At 29.9% G+C, this 19,860-nt stretch overlaps 2 protein-coding genes across 2 annotated transcripts; one reads left to right on the top strand and one right to left on the bottom strand.

The window, feature by feature from the left end:
- The first annotated feature begins 1,449 nt into the window (after positions 1 to 1,449).
- LOC135124666 (vanin-like protein 1) lies at positions 1,450 to 8,594 on the top strand. The gene is made up of 6 exons (XM_064049900.1): positions 1,450 to 1,626; positions 1,672 to 1,913; positions 1,962 to 2,158; positions 2,210 to 2,412; positions 2,466 to 2,656; positions 8,195 to 8,594. Exons 1-6 carry the CDS (start codon positions 1,450 to 1,452, stop codon positions 8,592 to 8,594), a joined length of 1,410 nt encoding a protein of 469 aa, XP_063905970.1.
- Positions 8,595 to 8,609: 15 nt separating this feature from the next.
- On the bottom strand, positions 8,610 to 19,860 carry LOC135124185 (protein CASC3). Its single transcript, XM_064049077.1, has 7 exons — positions 19,596 to 19,860; positions 19,154 to 19,443; positions 18,819 to 19,022; positions 10,155 to 10,828; positions 9,790 to 10,085; positions 9,502 to 9,744; positions 8,610 to 9,243 (listed from the first exon to the last, which is right to left on the bottom strand). Exons 1-7 carry the CDS (start codon positions 19,662 to 19,664, stop codon positions 9,187 to 9,189), a joined length of 1,833 nt encoding a protein of 610 aa, XP_063905147.1. The 5' UTR covers positions 19,665 to 19,860; the 3' UTR covers positions 8,610 to 9,186.

Genomic DNA, 19,860 nt, shown 5'->3' with positions numbered 1-19,860 from the left:
AAATTGAAATTTTTTAACGGTCCCCCCTTCTTCAAATTTCGCAAAAATTTTGACATTTTCGAAACTCAACTAAATACATTTTCTTGTAGATTTCGAGCCGTAGAACTCAAATCCGGTTTCGGTTTTTTGATACATGCAACCGTTTTTCCAGAATCGACCGTTGAAATTTCGAAATTTTTGAAGTTTTCAAAAATTCGCATTTCGCAACGATTTTTTCGAAAATCTTGCTTCGTGACCATCAATATGCTATATTTTTGGAATCAGCGTGTCGAAATCTACGTCCTTGAATTTTTTCGTAATTTTTAGACAACTTTTAAAAATTGAAATTTTTTAACGGTCCCCCCTTCTTCAAATTTCGCAAAAATTTTGACATTTTCGAAACTCAACTAAATACATTTTCTTGTAGATTTCGAGCCGTAGAACTCAAATCCGGCTTCGGTTTTTTGATACATGCAACCGTTTTTCCAGAATCGACCGTTGAAATTTCGAAATTTTTGAAATTTTCAAAAATTCGCATTTCGCAACGATTTTTTCGAAAATCTTGCTTCGTAACCATCAACATGCTATATTTTTGGAATCAGCGTGTCGAGATCTACGTCCTTGAATTTTTTCGTAATTTTTAGACAACTTTTTTAAAATTGAAATTTTTTAACGGTCCCCCCTTCTTCAAATTTCGCAAAAATTTTGACATTTTCGAAACTCAACTAAATACATTTTCTTGTAGATTTCGAGCCGTAGAACTCAAATCCGGTTTCGGTTTTTTGATACATGCAACCGTTTTTCCAGAATCGACCGTTGAAATTTCGAAATTTTTGAAGTTTTCAAAAATTCGCATTTCGCAACGATTTTTTCGAAAATCTTGCTTCGTGACCATCAATATGCTATATTTTTGGAATCAGCGTGTCGAAATCTACGTCCTTGAATTTTTTCGTAATTTTTAGACAACTTTTAAAAATTGAAATTTTTTAACGGTCCCCCCTTCTTCAAATTTCGCAAAAATTTTGACATTGTCGAAACTCGACTAAATACATTTTCTTGTAGATTTCGAGCCGTAGAACTCAAATCCGGCTTCGGTTTTTTGATACATGCAACCGTTTTTCCAGAATCGACCGTTGAAATTTCGAAATTTTTGAAATTTTCAAAAATTCGCATTTCGCAACAAGAAAATGAATTTAGTTGAGTTTCGAAAATGTCAAAATTTTGGCGCAGTCGGTAGGATGGAAATTCAAACCCAATTTTCATATCCACCCAAAGTAGCCAATAGTTTTCAGATATTCGTGTAAAGAGCAAATTTCAGAGTGCGTGTCAAGCAACCATACCCTCTTAATTAATACACACAAAACATCCCCAGAGTGAGATTACTCACAAACAATACACACGTTTTTAAAAAAACATGTTTATTCAGTTTTGTGTTTTTGCAAGAATAATAACTTCCTCCCGTCCGTTAAAATGTACTTTTTGGCCGGCGTGCTAGTGATTGTTTTACTACCTCACAGTAAAAGTGTCGTCGAGGCATATAAAGCTGCCGTTCTCGAGTACCACCCCATCGTCGCAGACACCCCTAGAAACACAATTTTGTGGAACTTGCACGAATACAAAAACTACGCTTCCAAAGCCAAACAACAAGTATAAACCCACAGGTGCCTATTTTAGCTAAGTCAACGGTTTTAGAGTGCTGACATTATCGTCTTCCCGGAGTACGGTCTCACTGGTTTGGTCAACAACACGAAAATGTATGCAGTGGAAGTGTACGAGTTTTCTGACGTGATAATTTACCTCAAAGGTATAGCTGCTGAACACCAGATATACATGGTGGTTAATTTACTGGAACGAGCACACAAGTTCTGCTGCGACATCCCCGAGTACTATAGTACGACTGTGGTTTTCGACAGATCTGGTACTATCGTGGCTCGGTATATTTTAATTTCAGTACGTGACAAGAGATTTTATATATATTATAGTTACAGAAAAATAAATCTTTTTAATGAAGCAGAACTCACACCAGGGCAGCGCAACCAAAACAATTTTTTTGGTACTGACTTTAACGTCAGTTTTGCCATTTTGGCTTCACATGATGTTCTTTTCAAATATCCGTCCAAGGGTGTACAAGACGTGGTTTGTCCCACTGCTTGGGCCTCTACCATACCCTTCTACTTTTGTAAATATAGAAACACATATAAGTATCCAATTTGACTAACTTTGTTACTAGCGTTAAGCATCCAGCGCGGTTACGCCCTTTCCAATGACGTCACGATGTTGGTGGCCGGTTTTAACCAGCCGTGGAAGAGTTTTAGTGGCACTGGAATTTACCTACGCGATGGAGGCGTAGCAGAGGCTTTCTACACGGACTCAGCCACAAATCGCCTGATTGTACGAGAAGTACCAAACATTCAGACCAATGCGTGCGTCACTGTAACCTCTCTAACTCTATTTCTTGAATCTTACCCTGTAATTTGCGTTTCTAGGACCTAAAGCGCATTTCACACTACGCTATGTCGAGTGTTAACTACGTTCTACAGACAGACTTCCACCCGTCTATTTACAGCGCTCGAGGTGTCAATTTCGCTAACAAAAGTACCACCGAAAAAATTTGCGATGGGGATTTTTGTTGCACTTTCCACATCGCTACTGAAAGTACCACTTCGTCACTGCACAAGTATATAGTTACGTTTTTGGAGCATGCATTAATTTCCGCACGCGTGCCGACCAATCACAACAAAACATTCAAACTGGCGCCAAATTCAAATATTATTCATTGTGTGGTTTTCGATTTTTCAGTTATTTCATTTTTTGCTTTGTTAGTTCTCGCATTTTACAACTTTTTGAGTTTTGAACTTTTAGGTTTTTAATTTTTCAATTTCGTGTTTTTTTATTTCTGAGTAAAAAAAAAATCCAAAAATTTCAAAATGAAAATCGAGAAACTAAAAAATTGAAACACCGAAAAGTTGGAAAAACGAAAAAATTTTGCAATTTTTCAATTTTAAAGTTTTCAAGATTTTGATTTCCAATTTTAATCAAAGTAAAATTTTGCAAAATCGAATAACTGTAACACCGAAACATTAAAAAATGCAACAATTAAAAATCGAGAAATTGAAAAATCGACAAAACGCAGCAATTCTGCAATTTTTCCATATAATATTTTTTAAATTCTCGATTTTTCATTTTTTAATTGTTCAACAAAAGGACAAATTTATTCAAACCGAAATTTTGAAAAATTTAAAAATCGGAAAATTGTAACATTGAAATGTCAAAAAATTGTAAAATTGAAAATTCAAAAAATTAAAAAATTGAAAAGTCGAAGAATTGAAAAAATAAAGGTAAATTGAAAAAACCGAAAAAATGAGAATCAAAAATTGGAAAATGAAACTTGAAATATCGAAAAATTGAAAAATCGAAAAATGAAAAAATTAAGAAATTAAATTGGATAATTGAAAAATCGAAAAATTGTAATAATGAAACCTGAAAACTATGATTAATTAAAAATCGAGAAATTGAAAAATCGACAAAACGAAGCAATTCTGCAATTTTTAGATATATTTTTCAAATTCTCGATTTTTCATTTTTTCATTTTCCAACAAAAGGACCAATTTATTCAAACCGAAATTTTGAAAAATTTAAAAATCAGAAAATTGCAACATTGAAACGTCTAAAAATTATAAAATTGAAAAATCAAAAAAATTAAAAATTGCGAAGTCGAAGAATTGAAAAAATAAAGAAAAATTGAAAAACCCGAAAAAATAAGATTCAAAAATTCAAAAATGAAACTTGATATTGAAAAATTTTAAAATTGAAAAATTGAAAAATGAAAAAATGACAAATTAAACAAGTGGATAATTGAAAAAACAATTGAAAAATCGAAAAATTGTAATACAGAAACCTGAAAAGCCTGATTAATTAAAAATCGAGAAATCGAAAAATCGATAAAACGAAGCAATTTTGCAATTTTTCGATATAAAATTTTTCAAATTCTCGATTTTTAATTTTTCATTTTCTCGATTTGTCATTTTTCAATTGCTCAACAAAAGGAAAAATTTATTCAAACCGAAAAAATGAGACTTAAAATCTGAAAAATGAAAAATTGAGAAATTGAACAATGGGATAATTGAAAAATCAATTGAAAAATCGAAAAATTGTAATATTGAAACCTGAAAACCCTGATTAATTAAAAATCGAGAAAGTAAAAAATTGAAAAAACGAAAAACAAAAACTTCTAAAATTAAACAATCAAAAATACAAAAAAAAAATTTCAAAATTCAAAAATTTTAAAATGAAAACCGGAAAACGAAAAATTTAAAAATTGAGAAATCGAAGAATTGAAAAAATACAGAAACTGAAAAATCGAAAAGTCAAAAATTGAATAATAAAAACACTAACAATTGTTTAAAAAAGTGAAAAATTAAAAATCGACAAATTTAAAAAACAATTACAAAATTGTAAATTTGTAAAAAAAATTGAAAAATTGGAGAATTGGCAAACTGAAAATTGGGTAGCGAAAAAACAATTAAAAAGTGGAACAACTGAGAAAAATATAGAAACTGTAAAATCGAAAATTTGTAACATTGAAAGCTGAAAAAGCGAGAAATTAAAAATCTAGGAATTAACAAATCGAAAAAAGAAAAATTGTAAAATTCAACAGATAGAAAAAGGAAAAATTAAAAAGCAAATTAGAAAATATTTACAAATTAAAAAATCGAAAAATAAAAAAAATTTACTGAACAATTTCATAATGAAAATCGAAAAACTAAAAAATGGAGAAATGGAAACACGGAAAAATCGAAAAATTATAAATTCAAAAAACGAAAAATATAAAAATTGAGAAGTCGAAGAATTGAAAAAATAAATAAAAATTCAAAAAACCGAAAACATGAGAATCAAAAATTGAAAAATGAAACTTGAAATATCGAAAAATTTTAAAATTGAAAAATCGAAAAATGAAAAAATGATAAATTAAACAAGTGGATAATTGAAAAAACAATTGAAAAATCGAAAAATTGTAATATAGAAACCTGAAAACCCTGATTAATTAAAAATCGAGAAAATTGGAAAAACGAAAAACAAAAATTTTTATAAATTAAATAACTCGAAAATCCAAAAATTCTTAATTTCAAAATCCAAAAATTTTAAAATGAAGATCGGAAAACAAAAAAATTAAGAAATTGTAAAAAAGAAACATGGAAAAATCGAAAAATTGTAACATGGAAAAGACGAAACACTGAAAAACATAAAAATATAAAAACCGAGAAATCGAACATTTGAAAAAAATACAGAAACTGAAAAATTGGATAATTCAAAAGCCAAGAATTGTACACTTGAAAAAAAACCCTAAAAATTATTTGAAAAAAGTGAAAAATTAAAAATCTGGAAATTTAAAAATCAAATACAATTACAAAATTGTAAATTTGAAAAAAATAAATAAAACGTAAAATCGAAAATTTGTAACATTGAAACCTGTAAAAGTGATGAATTAAAAATTGAGAAATTGAAAAATCGAAAAAATGTAAAAAGATGGAAAATCGAAAAATGAAAAAGCAGCTTGGAAAATCGAAAAATTAAAATATCTGCAAATTAAAAAAATCGAAAAATACAAAAATTTTACCGAAAAATAAAAATCATAATGAAAATCGAGAAACTAAAAAATTGAGAAATCGAAACACGGAAAAATCGAAAAATGAACGATTGAAAAAAACAAAAATTTAAAAATTTCGAATTGAGAAAATACAAAATCGAAGAAACGAAACAACTTGGAATTACGTTCTTGGAAATCCTTTTTCAACAAAAGGACAAACTTATTGAACGTGAAATTAAAAAAAATCAAACAAATCGGAAAATTGTAACACTGAAACATCAAAAAACAAAATAATTAAAAATCGAGAAATTCAAAAATTTACAAAAAGAAGCAATTTTGCAGTTTTTCGATATAAAATTTTTCAAATTCCAATTTTGTATTCTCTATTTTCTCGATTTTTCATTTTTTTATTGTTGAAAAAAAGGGCAAATTTATTCAAACCGAAATTTTGAATTGAATTTAAAAATGAAAAAATAAGAAATCGAATTGAAAAAATAAAGAAAACTTGAAAAATCGAAAAATGAAAAAATTGAGAAACTGGACAATAGGATAATTGAAAAAACAAAAAACAAAAATTTCTATAAATTAAATAACCAAAAATCCAAAAATTCTTAATTTCAAAATCCAAAAATTTTAAAATGAAGATCGGAAAACTAAAAAATTAAGAAATTGTAAAAAAGAAACATGGAAAAATTGTAACATCGAAAAGACGAAACACTGAAAAACCGAAAAATTTAAAAACCGAGAAATCGAAGATTTGAAAAAATACAGAAACTGAAAAATCGGATAATTGAAAAGCCAAGAATTGTACACTCGAAAAAACCCTAAAAATTATTTGAAAAAAGTGAAAAATTAAAAATCGGGAAATTTAAAAATGAAATACAATTACAAAATTGTAAATTTGAAAAAATAAATAAAAACGTAAAATCGAAAATTTGTAACATTGAAACCTGTACAAGTGATAAATTAAAAATTGAGAAATTGAAAAATCGAAAAAACGAAAAAATGTAAAAAGATGGAAAATCCAAAAATTAAAATATTTGCAAATTAAAAAATCGAAAAATACAAAAATTTTACCGAAAAATAAAAATCATAATGAAAATCGAAAAACTAAAAAATCGAGATATCGAAACACGAAAGAATCGAAAAATTAACTATTAAAAAAAAACAAAAAATAAAAATTTCGAACTGAGAAAATAAAAAATCGAAGAAACGAAACAACTTGACATTACGTACTTGGGAATACTTAATTTTTAATTTTTCACTACAATAATAATAATAATAATAAAATTTAATTTTTCATTACTTATTGAAAGTGAAATTTTAAAAAATCAAAAAAATCGGAAAATTGTAACACTGCAACATCGAAAAATTGGAAAAGAAACATTGAAAAACCGAAAAATTTAAAAGATGAGAAATCGAAGAATTGAAAAAATACAGAAACTAAAAAATCGAAAAATGGAAAAGTCAAAAATTGAATAATAAAAACCCTAATAATTATTGAAAAAAGTGAAAAATTAAATTAATATTAATAAGATTTAAAAATGGAAAAATTGAAAATCAAATATTGAAAAACCAAACTTGAAATATCGAAACATTGGAAAAATTGGCAAACTGAAAATTGGGTAGCGAAAAAACAGTTAAAAAATGGAACAACTGAGAAAAAGATAGAAACTGTAAAATCGAAAATTTGTAACATTGAAACCTGAAAAAGTGTTAAAGTAAAAATCTAAGAATTGAAAAATCGAAAAAACGAAAAATTGTAAAATTCAACAGATAGAAAATCGAAAAATACAAAATTTTTACTGAAAGATCCAACAATTTCATAATGAAAATCGAAAAACTAAAACATGGAGAAATCGAAACATCGAAAAATCGAAAAATTATCAATTAAAAAAACGAAAAATGTAACAATCTCGAATTGAGAAATCAAAAAATCGAAGAAACAAAATAATTTGGACTTACCTACTTGGAAGTACTTTATTTTTAATTTTATATTTTCTCAATTTTTCGTTTTTTAATTTTTCAACAAAAGGACAAACTTATTAAAAATGAAATTTTAAAAAATCAAAAAATCGGAAAATTGTAAACCTGAAAAATTAAAAAATCAAAAAATTAAAAACTGAAAAATCGAAAAAGAAACATTGAAAAACCGAACAATTTAAAAATTGAGAAGAATTTAAAAACTGTAATCTTAAATCTTGAGAAACTGAAAACTTCGGTAATAGAAAAAACAACTGAAAATTTGAAAAATTGAAAAAAGAAACTGATTAATTAAAAATCATATAGAAAAATCGACAATTGTAAAATTCAAAAGTTGAAGAGTGTCAAAATAAACATCGAAAAACTGTAAAATTAAAAAATCGAAAACTGAAAAATTGAAAAAAATGAAACATTGAATAAAAAAAATTGAAATACCGAAATGTTGAAAAAATAGCGAAAGTAAAAAATCGGATAACGAAAAAATCAACAATCGAAAAATCAAAAAATGGAAAAATCGAAAAAACGAGAGCTCAGACCACACAGCTGAAAGCAATAATGTTCGTTGTGATTGGTCGGCACGGGTGCGCAAATTAATCTACGCTCGTTTTTGGTACTTGAATCCTTAACATAACCTCACTTTTGCAGACTGATGGTGTACGACGGTCGCATTGTTTACGACAGGCGGTCACTCCATGTCCAGATATGCGGCTTGGTATCGTGTGAGACCGACTCGGTTGACAGCTGCGGCAAGAGGTTGGACACAAGCACCGAGTTCACGAAAATTAGCGTCCGGGGAAATTTTTCAAGCAAAGAAATTTCGTACTTACCCTTGGCGCTGGATTATGACCTGCTGCCCCTAGACAACATTGCGTATTGCCAACATAATAATACTGACTTTTTGTCAGTGGAGTTGACAGCAACCAATCAGACGAAAGTTTTCGTTTTTGGCTTTGTGGGACAGGTGAACTGCGCCACTTCTGGTCAGAGGGGTCATCTGTTTTTGTTAGTGCTATATTTATTGACGATGTTGTGGGGGGAATTTTAAATAAAACAAAAATGGTTCCCTAATTAACGTTGTTATATAATCTGACGTACATTTTACAAACTATTGGAAGAAAAAACTTAGAATTATTTATATGCGAATTACAGGTTTGTGTTTTTTGATTATTGTTTGATTGTTTTTATTGTCCTTTATTTTACTTGTGGAGTGGTGAGTCTGCGTCGAGCGTTGACAGTTTCACCTCGAATAATATTTATACAAGGTGAGTCACTAAACGCTCTTATTTAAGTACGTGATGTGAAGCTCAACGGTTGAATAAGATTGTGACGGCGTAAGTCATTGCCCTTTTGAAAATTGGGAATTAAAAATGCGTTCTCTGATAATACTAATACTGGAAAATGACAGGTGGACGATGTTACGTAGAGTGAAATGAAACCACACTTGTTGTATCACTTGTATGTTTAATACATGTAGTTTTACAAAAACTTTACATTGAAAAGTAAATATTTGATTATTAAACAAATAACATTAAAATAAGAATTTTCTATTCCTAAATGTTGCACGTAATGCATACGTTATATTTTCACAAAAAGAAAAAAAATTTGGAAAAACCCGCGACAACTCTCCAAGCAACCGCTTAACGTTTAAAATGAGTGAAATTAAGAGAAAGTATATTCCAGGTATTACCACAATCCTGCAAAAGAAGAATGATTACTGCAACAGTCAAATCTCCAACCACGATAAATTTCAGAAATGCCAATTTCGATAACAAAATGTCCCTAATCTACTTTAATAAATAATTTAATATGTAAAAATCCATTGTTCCTAACGATTAAATAAAACTTTATAAATATACTCATGATATCTGTTATCCGTAAGCTTATGATTATAAAAAGCCAACTATACCGTCTGGGAAGAATTACACAAAAAATTGTAAACATCATTGTTGCACCTGTATATTTGATTCCTGAGCGCTGCTACTGTCACCTGTTTGGGAGTCGCTGGTCACCGAGCCGTCGCCCTCGTACAACGAGACGTCCTCCTCCTTCATCTTACCTTTGAGGTCGATGGGGGGCGGAGCCACGATAGGAATCGCCGCCTTGGGGCGTTTGAGCGGGACGGAGCGCTGCGACACCTGCTGGTCGGTCGAGTAATACGTGATCCCGCCCTGGGGCTGGTACAGCTCCGGCTGCGACTGCGACAACGCTCAAAATCCAGTAACCAAAGAGCGACCACTTACCACTTGATTGAACTGCTGCTGGTAGCCCTGGTAGCCCTGCGGGAACTGCGGCTGGCTCGGCACGTAGTTGATGATCTGCGGCGTCTGCGGGGGGATGAACGGGGGAGGGGCCGCTTGCAGGAAGGGCGGGGCCTGGGCGAAGGGCGGCGCGAACTGGGGCGGGGCCTGCAGGATGGGCGCGGCCGTCACCGGCACCTGCGGGATGGGCGGCAGCGGCGGCGGCGCGATCTGCGGGACCTGGGTCGTGGACGGATGAATTTGTGCGTTCTGATGAATCACTTGGTTCTGGTTGAATTCTGCAAGCAAAATAACCATAAAAAAACCCCTCTAGTACCATTTCACACCCAACTAAAAACTTGTCGTACCATTTGAGTAGTAATTCGTGTGCTGCGGCTGCGTGAAGGGCGGCGTGGCTGACTCAGGCAGTGACCGCTGACGTATGGAACTATACCTCTTCGAGCCCTTCTGCTCCGACTGCAGCCTCGGCGGAACGCTGCCCTGCCTCTGCCCGCCGTGCTTGCCCTTCGCCGAGCCCTCCTGGACGCTCAGCTTCGACAAGTCCTTCTCCAGCTCCTGGACGTTGTTGTTCTTGTTGGTATTCGTGAAGTTCTGCGTCTGAATCGGCTCGTCTTTTTTCTGTTTCGGAAGGACTTTCTGGTCGGTTTTCATGTTCCGGACCTGGCGCGTCTTCGTGGTGAAGCCCCGGTAGTCCGAATCTTTGATTTCGCGTTTGGGTTTGACGACCCGGCCCGAGCCGACGCGCTGCTGCTGGCTGCGGTAGAACTCCTGGGGCGGCGGGGGCGGCTGCGCGTGCTCGGGCTGTGGCGGGTTGCGGTGGTTGCCGTTGGTCTCGGGGGCGGGCTCGGGCGGTTCGGGCTTGTCGTCTTCTCTCGGTCGGTCTCGGTTCCTGTCGTTGAGCGGGGGAAATTCTTCGCTGCGGTTGGTCGGCTTCTTGGGGATCTTCTTGATGCGGGTGGGGGCGGGTTTGCTGTAGGCGTCTTCGTCTTCCCAGTTGCGGGTGTACTTGTTGGGGCCGCGGCTAGAAAGAAACAGAATATGAAAAATAATGAGCATTAATTTGCGCACGTTTAAAAATTATAAAATTGAAAAATCAAAAAATTAGAAAAATTGAGAAGTCGAAGAATTGAAAAAATTAAGAAAAATTGAAAAAAACCGAAAAAATGAGGATCAAAAATTGAAAAATGAAACTTGAAATATGGAAAAATTTTAAAATTGAAAAATCTAAAAATGAAAAAAATGAGGAATGAAACAAATGGATAATTGAAAACACAATTGAAAAATCGAAAAATTGTAATATAGAAACCTAAAAATCCTGCTTAATTAAAAAATTGTATTCAAACTGAACTTTTGAAACACCGGAAAATTTGAGAAACTGACAAATCGACAAAAAGAAACAATTCTGCAATTTTTCGATGTAGAATTCAACAAAAGGACAAATTTATTTAAACCGAAATTTTGAATTTAAAAAATAAAGAAAACTTGAAAAAACCGAAAAAATGGGCCTTAAAAACTGAAAAATTGAACAATAGGATAATTGAAAACAATTGAAAAATCGAAAAATTGTAATATTGAACTTGAAAACCCTGATTAATTAAAGATCGAGAAAGTGAAAAATTGAAAGAACGAAAAACAAAAATTTCTATAAATTAAATAACCAAAAATCCAAAGATTTGAATAATACAGAAACTGAAAAATCGGATAATTGAAAAGCCAAGAACACTTGTCCACTTGAAAAAAAACCGTAAATATTATTTGAAAAAAGTGAAAAATTAAATTTCGGGAAATTTAAAAATGAAATACAATTACAAAATTGTCAATTTGAAAAAAATAAATAAAAACGTGAAATCGAAAATTTGTAACATTGAAACCTGTAGAAGTGATAAATTAAAATTTGAGAAATTGAAAAATCGAAGAAACGAAAAAATGTAAAAAGATGGAAAATCGAAAAATTAAAATATCTACAAATTAAAAAATCGAAAAATACAAAAATTTTACCGAAAAATAAAAATCAATGAAAATCGAAAAACTAAAAAATCGAGATATCGAAACATGGAAAAATCGAAAAATTAACAATAAAAAAAAAAAATAAAAATTTTCAAAGTGAAAAATTAAAAATCGGCAAATTTAAAAATGGAGAAATTGAAAATCAATTATTGAAAAGCCAAACTTGAAATATCGAAAAATTGGAAAAATTGGCAAACTGAAAATTGGGTAGCGAAAAAACAGCTAAAAATGGAACAACTGAGAAAAAGATAGAAACTGTAAAATCGAAAATTTGTAACATTGAAACCTGAAAAAGCGATAAATTAAGAATCTAGGAATTGAAAAATCGATACAACGAAAAATTGTAAAATTCAACAGATCGAAAAACGAAAAATTGTAAAATTCAACACATCGAAAAACGAAAAATGGAAAAGCAAATTAGAAAATCGAAAAATTAAAATATTTACAAGTCAAAAAATCGAAAAATACAAACATTTTATTGAAAGATGCAAAAATTTCATAATAAAAATCGAAAAACTAAAAATTGGAATTACCTACTAGGAAGTACTTTATTTTTAATTTTTTATTATCTCAATTTTTCGTTTTGTAATTTTTCAACAAAAGGACAAACTTAGTAAAAGTGAAATTTTAAAAAATCAAAAAATCGGAAAATTGTAGCACTGAAACATCGAAAAATCGAAAAACAAACTTTGAAAAACCGAATAATTTAAAAACTGAGAAATCAAAAAACTGCAAAAATAAAGAAACTCAAAATCGAATAATTAAGAGGTTAACAATTGGAAAAGGAAAAATTGTAACCTTAAAATGAAAAAAATTGAAACTTCAAAAAACAAAAAAATCGAACAATTGCAAAATTGTATATCAAAAATAGAAAAAACGAAACTTGAAACACTTAGAAATTTAAAAATTGTATTTCAGGGTGTTTCAAGTTTCGTTTTTTCTATTTTTGATTTTCAATTTTGCAATTGTTCGATTTTTCTCTTTTTTTAATTTTCAATTTTTTCATTTTTAAGGTGACAATCTTAAAACTTGAGAAACGCAAAACTTCGATAATTGAAAAAACTGAAAATTTGAAAAACTGAAAAAAAAACTGTACAATCGAAAAACTGATGAATTAAAAATCCAGAAATAGAAAAATACGGAAAACAAAATTTTCTAGAAATAGAAAAATCGACAAATTGTCAAATTTTTCAAATTCTCAATTTTTAATTCTTTATTTTCTAGATTTTTGATTTTTTCATTGTTCAACAAAAGGACAAATTTATTCAAACCGAAATTTTGAAAAATTTAAAAATTGAGAAGTTGAAGAATTGAAAAAATAAAGGATAATTGAAAAAAACGAAAAAATGCGAATCAAAAATTGAAAAATGAAAATTGAAATATAGAAACCTGAAAACCCTGATTAATTAAAAATCGAGAAATTGAAAAGTCGATGAAACAAAGCAATTCTGCAGTTTTTCAATATAAAATTTTTCAAATTCTCGATTTTTAATTTTTTAATTGCTCAACAAAGGACAATTTTATTCAAACTGAACTTTTGAAACATCGAAAAATTGTAACACTGAAACATTAAAAAACAAAACAAATAAAAATCGACAAAAAGAACAATTCTGCAATTTTTCGATATAAAATTCAACAAAAGGACAAATTTATTCAAACCGAAATTTTGATTGAATTGAAAAATCAAACAAATGAAAAATCGAAGAATTGAAAATATAAAGAAAACTTGAAAAAACCGAAAAAATGAGATTTAAAAACTGAAAGATCCAAAAATTGTAATATTGAAACCTGAAAACCCTGATTAATTAAAAATCGAGAAAGTGAAAAAGTGAAAAATTGAAAAAACGAAAAACAAAAATTTCTATAAATTAAATAACCACAAATCCAAAAATTCTTAATTTCAAAATCCAAAAGTTTTAAAATGAAGACCGGAAAACCAAAAAATTAAGAAATTGTAAAAAAGAAACATGGAAAAATTTAAAAATTGTAACATCGAAAAGACGAAACACTGAAAAACCGGAAAATTTAAAAACCGAAAAATCCAAGATTTGAAAAAATACAGAAACTGAAAAATCGGATTATTGAAAGCCAAGAATTGTACACTTGAAAAAACCCTAAAAATTATTTGAAAAAAGTGAAAAATCAAAAATTGGGAAATTTAAAAATGAAATACTATCACAAAATTGTAAATTTGAAAAAAATAAATAAAAATGTAAACTCGAAAATATGTAACCTGTAAAAGTGATAATTTAAAAATTGAGAAATTGAAAAATCGAAAAAACGAAAAAATGTAAAAAGATGGAAAATCGAAAAATTAAAAAGTAACTTGGAAAATCGAAAAATTAAAATATCTGCAAATTAAAAAATCGAAAAATACAAAAATTTTACCGAAAAATTAAAATCATAATGAAAATCGAAAAACTAAAAAATCGAAACACAGAAAAATCGAAAAATTAACGATTAAAAAAAACAAAAATTTAAAAATTTCGAATTGAGAAAATAAAAAATCGAAGAAACGAAACAACTTGGAATTACGTACTTGGAAATATTTAAATTTTAATTTTTCATTTTCTCAATTTTTCGTTTTGTAATTTTTCAACAAAAGGACAAACTTATTAAAAGTGAAATTTTAAAAAACCAAAAAATCGTAAAATTGTAACACTGAAACATCGAAAAATCGAAAAAGAAACATTGAAAACCCTAATAATTTAAAAATTGAGAAATCGAAAAACTGCAAAAATAAAGAAACTCAAAATCGAATAATTAAGAGGTCAACAATTGGAAAAGGAAAAATTGTAAGCTTTAAAATGAAAAAATTGAAAATTTAAAAAGAAAAATCGAACAATTGCAAAATTGAAAATCAAAAATAGAAAAAACGAAACTTGAAACACCTAGAAATTTAAAAATTGTATTTCTGGGTGTTTCAAGTTTCGTTTTTTCTATTTTTGATTTTCAATTTTGCAATTGTTCGATTTTTCTGTTTTTTAATTTTCAATTTTTTCATTTTTAAGGTGACAATCTTAAAACTTGAGAAACGGAAAACTTCGATAATTGAAAAAACTGAAAATTTGAAAAATTGAAAAAAAAACTGTACAATCGAAAAATTGATTAATTAAAAATCCAGAAATAGAAAAATACGGAAAACAAAATTTTCTAGAAATAGAAAAATCGACAAATTGTAAAATTTTTCAAATTCTCAATTTTTAATTCTTTGTTTTCTAGATTTTTCATTTTTGCATTGTTCAACAAAAGGACAAATTTATTCAAACCGAAATTTTGAAAAATTTAAAAACCAAAAAATTTAAAAATTAAGAAGTCGAAGAATTGAAAAAATAAAGAATAATTGAAAAAAACGAAAAAATGAGAATCAAAAATTGAAAAATGAAAATTGAAATATCGAAAAATTGTAATATAGAAACCTGAAAACCCTGATTAATTAAAAATCAACAAAATAAAGCAATTCTGCAATTTTTCGATATAAAATTCAACAAAAGGGCAAATTATTCAAACCGAAATTTTGAATTGCATTGAAAAATAAAAAAAATGAGAAATTGAAGAATCGAAAATATAAAAACTTGAAAAAACCGAAAAAATGAGACCTAAAAACTGAAAAATCAAAAAATTGTAATATTGAAACCTGAAAACCCTGATTAATTAAAAATCGAGAAAGTGAAAAAGTGAAAAATTGAAAAAACGAAAAACAAAAATTTCTATAAATTAAATAACCAAAAATCCATAAATTCTTAATTTCAAAATCCAAAAGTTTTAAAATGAAGCCCGGAAAACCAAAAAATTAAGAAATTGTAAAAAAGAAACATGGAAAAATTAAAAAATTGTAACATCGAAAAGACGAAACACTGAAAAACCGGAAAATTTAAAAACCGAGGAATCGAAAATTTGAAAAAATACAGAAACTGAAAAATCGGATAATTGAAAAGCCAAGAATTGTATGTACACTTGAAAAAAAATCCTAAAAATTATTTGAAAAAAGGAAAAATTAAAAATCGGGAAATTTAAAAATGAAATACAATTACAAAATTGTAAATTTGAAAAAAATAAATAAAAACGTAAAATCGAAAATTTGTAACTTTGAAAACTGTAGAAGTGATAAATTAAAAATTGAGAAATTGAAAAATCGAAAAATTAAAATATCTGCAAATTAAAAAATCGAAAAATAAAAAAAATGTACCGAAAAATAAAAATCATAATCAAAATCGAAAAACTAAAAAATCGAGATATCGAAACACGGAAAAATCGAAAAATTAACAATTAAAAAAGAAAAAACAAAAATTACATCCTTGGAAATACTTCATTTTTAATTTTTTATTTTCTCAATTTTTCAACAAAAGGACAAACTTATTGAAAGTGAAATTTTAAAAAATCAAAAAAATCGGAAAATTGTAACACTGAAACATCGAAAAATCGAAAAAGAAACACTGAAAAACCGAATCATTTAAAAATTGAGAAATCGAAAAACTGCAAAAATAAAGAAACTCAAAATCGAATAATTAACAGGTCAACAATTGGAAAAGGAAAAATTGTAAGCTTAAAAATGAAAAAACTGGAAATTTAAAAAACAGAAAAATCGAACAATTGCAAAATTGAAAATCAAAAATAGAAAAAACGAAACTTGAAACACCTAGAAATTTAAAAATTGTATTTCTGGGTGTTTCAAGTTTCGTTTTTTTTATTTTTGATTTTCAATTTTGCAATTGTTCGATTTTTTTGTTTTTTTAATTTTGAATTTTTTCATTTCTAAGGTGACAATCTTAAAACTTGAGAAACGGAAAACTTCGATAATTGAAAAAACAACTGAAAATTTGAATAATTGAAAAAAAAAAACTGTAGAAATAGAAAAATAAGGAAAACAAAATTTTCTAGAAATAGAAAAATCGCCAAACTGTAAAATTCAAAAATTGAAGAACCGAAAAATTAAAATATCTAGACACTAAAAAATCGAAAAATACAAAAAATTTAAATTGAAAAATCCAAAAATGTCAAAATAAACATCGAATGTGTAAAATTAAAAAATCGAAAACTGAAAAATTGAAAAAAAAAGACGAAACATTGAATAAAAAAATTGAAATACCGAAATGTTGAAAAAATAACGAAATTAAAAAATCGGATAACGAAAAAATCAACAACTGAAAAATCAAAAAATAAAAATCGAAAAAACGAGGAACTGTCAAATCTAAAAATTTTAACATTGAAACCTGAAAAAACTGACGAAATAAAAATCGAAAAACTGAAAAATCGAGATATCGAAGCACGGAAAAATCGAAAAATTAATAATTTAAAAAAAACACAAAAATTTAAAAACTTCGAATTGAGAAAATAAAAAATCGAAGAAACGAAACAACTTGGAATTACTTACTTGGAAATGCTTTATTTTTAATTTTTCATTTTCTCAATTTTTCGTTTTGTAATTTTTCAACAAAAGGACAAACTTAGTAAAAGTGAAATTTTAAAAAATTAAAAAATCGGAAAATTGTAACATCGAAAAATCGAAAAAGAAACACTGAAAAACCGAACAATTTAAAAATTGAGAAATCGAAAAACTGCAAAAATAAAGAAACTCAAAATCGAATAATTAAGAGGTCAACAATTGGAAAAGGAAAAATTGTAACCTTAAAAGTGAAAAAACTGAAAATTTAAAAAACAGAAAAATCGAACAATTGCAAAATTGAAAATCAAAAATAGAAAAAACGATTTTCAATTTTGTAATTGTTCGATTTTTCTATTTTTTTAATTTTCAATTTTTTCATTTTTAGGGTGACAATCTTAAAACTTGAGAAACGGAAAACTTCGATGATTGAAAAACAACTGAAAATTTGAAAAATTGGAAAAAAAAACCTGTAAAATCGAAAAACTGATTAATTAAAAATCCAGAAATAGAAAAATGCGGAAAACAAAATTTTCTAGAAATAGAAATTCGACAAATTGTAAATTAAAAAATCGTAAACTGAAAATTGAAAAAAAACCGAAACAATGAATAATAAAAAAAATTGAACCACCAACAAAAAATAAAAATATCTTAAAATGGAAAAGTCGAAAAAACGAGAAACTGTCAAATCTAAAAATTATAACACTGAAACTTGAAAAATCTGACGGATTAAAAATCGAGAAACTGAAAAATCGACAACAAAAAATAAAAAAATGCAAGAACTCTAAAATAAAAATCGAAAAACTGAGAATCTTAAAAACTTCAAAAATCGTTGCGAATTAATATTAGCAATAATATTCGACTTTGAGCCAGTTTGAATTTAGCGCCGATGTACTTCGTTGTGATTGGTCGGAAATTAATGTATTGCAACTTAGTGTCTTTTCGTGGATTGGCAGTGCTGACTGTTCAGTGTCAAACAAGATTTTAGGGTGAAATTCAAGGTCTCTTTATAGTTTTAGGTTAGGGTATATTATGACCTTGAAGAGACATGTTGATGACGTAGAAAGTACCTCCTACGCGGTCAATTTTAAATCTAGTTACTTTTTCCCATAACATTGCAAGAGCGATTTTGCCGAAACTGGCAAAACCTTTGTAGGCAGGACGTAATCACAGTCTGGGTAGTTCACAACAAGATCCCAAAAACCCTAACGAGGTACTTTCTACGTCACAACCGACTGGTGGCTACCCTTTCCCCTGTAACAGGTCTGTCAACAAACTCGCTGTTTGCACTAACCTAAAACCGAGTCATAATTAGGGAACCTTGGGTGAAATTAAACGACTTCAGAAAATTATGGCTACCCAGATCTAGTGACTTTTGTTACAAAACCTGACTAAGGGCAAAACTGACGCAGTGACATTTGACGTCTAAAATGTGGTTATCTAACACTACTTTCTTCACATGTCGAACTCGCAACATTTTTTTTCCCTTCACGCCAATTTCTACTTAATGATAATGCATTCAAGCCACTGACCTTGAAACGATGAAAAATTAAATTTAATTAAATCGGGAAAATTACTACGTCTCTGAAGATTTCAAACTTAAACATTTTACTGAAATTACCCGTATCTCCTACGCCTTCTGGCTCTTGGAGGTCCATCCTCATTCCTGATGTCATATCCATAAATCGCTACTAGTTCAGACCTAGATTTTGGGGCCTGCTCTGAATCATTAAACCGATCATGACTCCACCTCTCCTTCTTATCTTGCCAGACTTTCTTCTTCTGTTCCTTGTCCTTCTCTAGCTCTGCCGTGTTCAAATTTGCACTAAAACAAAAAACCAACCTCGGTCTGCTATTCACGCCCAGTTGCCTTAATAACCACACACAATTACCACAAGTAAGTGAACCGTCTCAGACCGAGCACCGGAACCACGTGCATAATTAGTCAAAACTTACTCGTCGTCGATCGTCCTGTCGTCGTGCTCGTAAAAGGTGCCCCTTTTGGGGATATACTGCGGGTTCTTCTTGTCTTCGTCGTCGTCGACTTTCCGCGCCGGGACGCTCTCTTGCCCATCTCCGGACTCTCTTTCCAAACCCACGCTGCCTTCGCTCTCCGACTCCGTCTGATCCCTCGAGTTCCTGGGCCTCACTTTGTCCCTTTCCTCATCGCTGTAGCTGCCAGCGCTGTCGTACTCGGAGTCGTTCGGACTCTTCTGGTTCTCGTCGGCGTCGATCCGTGTTTTTTCCTGCAAAATCATACTTAAACTGAGCGCAGCTCGCACTTAATGGTTGTGCTCTACTTAATTTCTGAACTTGTGACCTGGTTTGTTACTTTTTTGTTAATATCTTTCTCTTTTTGTGGGAGCGAACGTGCTAATTGGAGAGGGGGTGAGGTTACCTGTGATATGTCTGCGGTGTTGGCGGCGTCCTGGGGGGCTGGAGGCGGCGCGACGGCCGTTTCTTCCATTTTATTCTTGCTTTCGAGGAATCTTGCTCTTGGCCGGAGTGGCGAGATTCGTGAATGGTGACGAGTGCAGACGTGCGCTAGGGTTGAGGTGCGGGTGATAACATGAGGAGGAAAGAAATGGAACTATTTGGGTTTGTTACGAGGATTACTCTTTGTCACAAGGTTTCAGAGGTTAGGTTATGTGAGAAACGTCAAA

The sequence above is a fragment of the Zophobas morio genome, unplaced genomic scaffold (genome assembly GCF_036711695.1).
Source record: "Zophobas morio isolate AGI-343-1 ecotype UQ-CSIRO unplaced genomic scaffold, CSIRO_AGI_Zmor_V1 ptg000007l, whole genome shotgun sequence".
NCBI lineage: Eukaryota > Metazoa > Arthropoda > Insecta > Coleoptera > Tenebrionidae > Zophobas > Zophobas morio.
This window is presented reverse-complemented; position numbering and strand designations above follow the sequence as displayed.

What these genes read in the sequence shown, in the direction of transcription:
- LOC135124666 (XM_064049900.1), top strand. Translation starts at nt 1,450, where the DNA reads ATGTACTTTTTGGCCGGCGTGCTAGTGATTGTTTTACTACCTCACAGT. An exon ending in CTTCCAAAGCCAAACAACAA is followed by an intron (nt 1,627 to 1,671) that starts GTATAAACCCAC and finishes CAACGGTTTTAG; the next exon opens with AGTGCTGACATTATCGTCTT. An exon ending in TACCATACCCTTCTACTTTT is followed by an intron (nt 2,159 to 2,209) that starts GTAAATATAGAA and finishes CTTTGTTACTAG; the next exon opens with CGTTAAGCATCCAGCGCGGT.
- LOC135124185 (XM_064049077.1), bottom strand. Translation starts at nt 19,664, where the DNA reads ATGGAAGAAACGGCCGTCGCGCCGCCTCCAGCCCCCCAGGACGCCGCC. An exon ending in AGAAGGCGTAGGAGATACGG is followed by an intron (nt 10,829 to 18,818) that starts GTAATTTCAGTA and finishes GTTTCTTTCTAG; the next exon opens with CCGCGGCCCCAACAAGTACA. An exon ending in CACGAATTACTACTCAAATG is followed by an intron (nt 10,086 to 10,154) that starts GTACGACAAGTT and finishes TTTTGCTTGCAG; the next exon opens with AATTCAACCAGAACCAAGTG.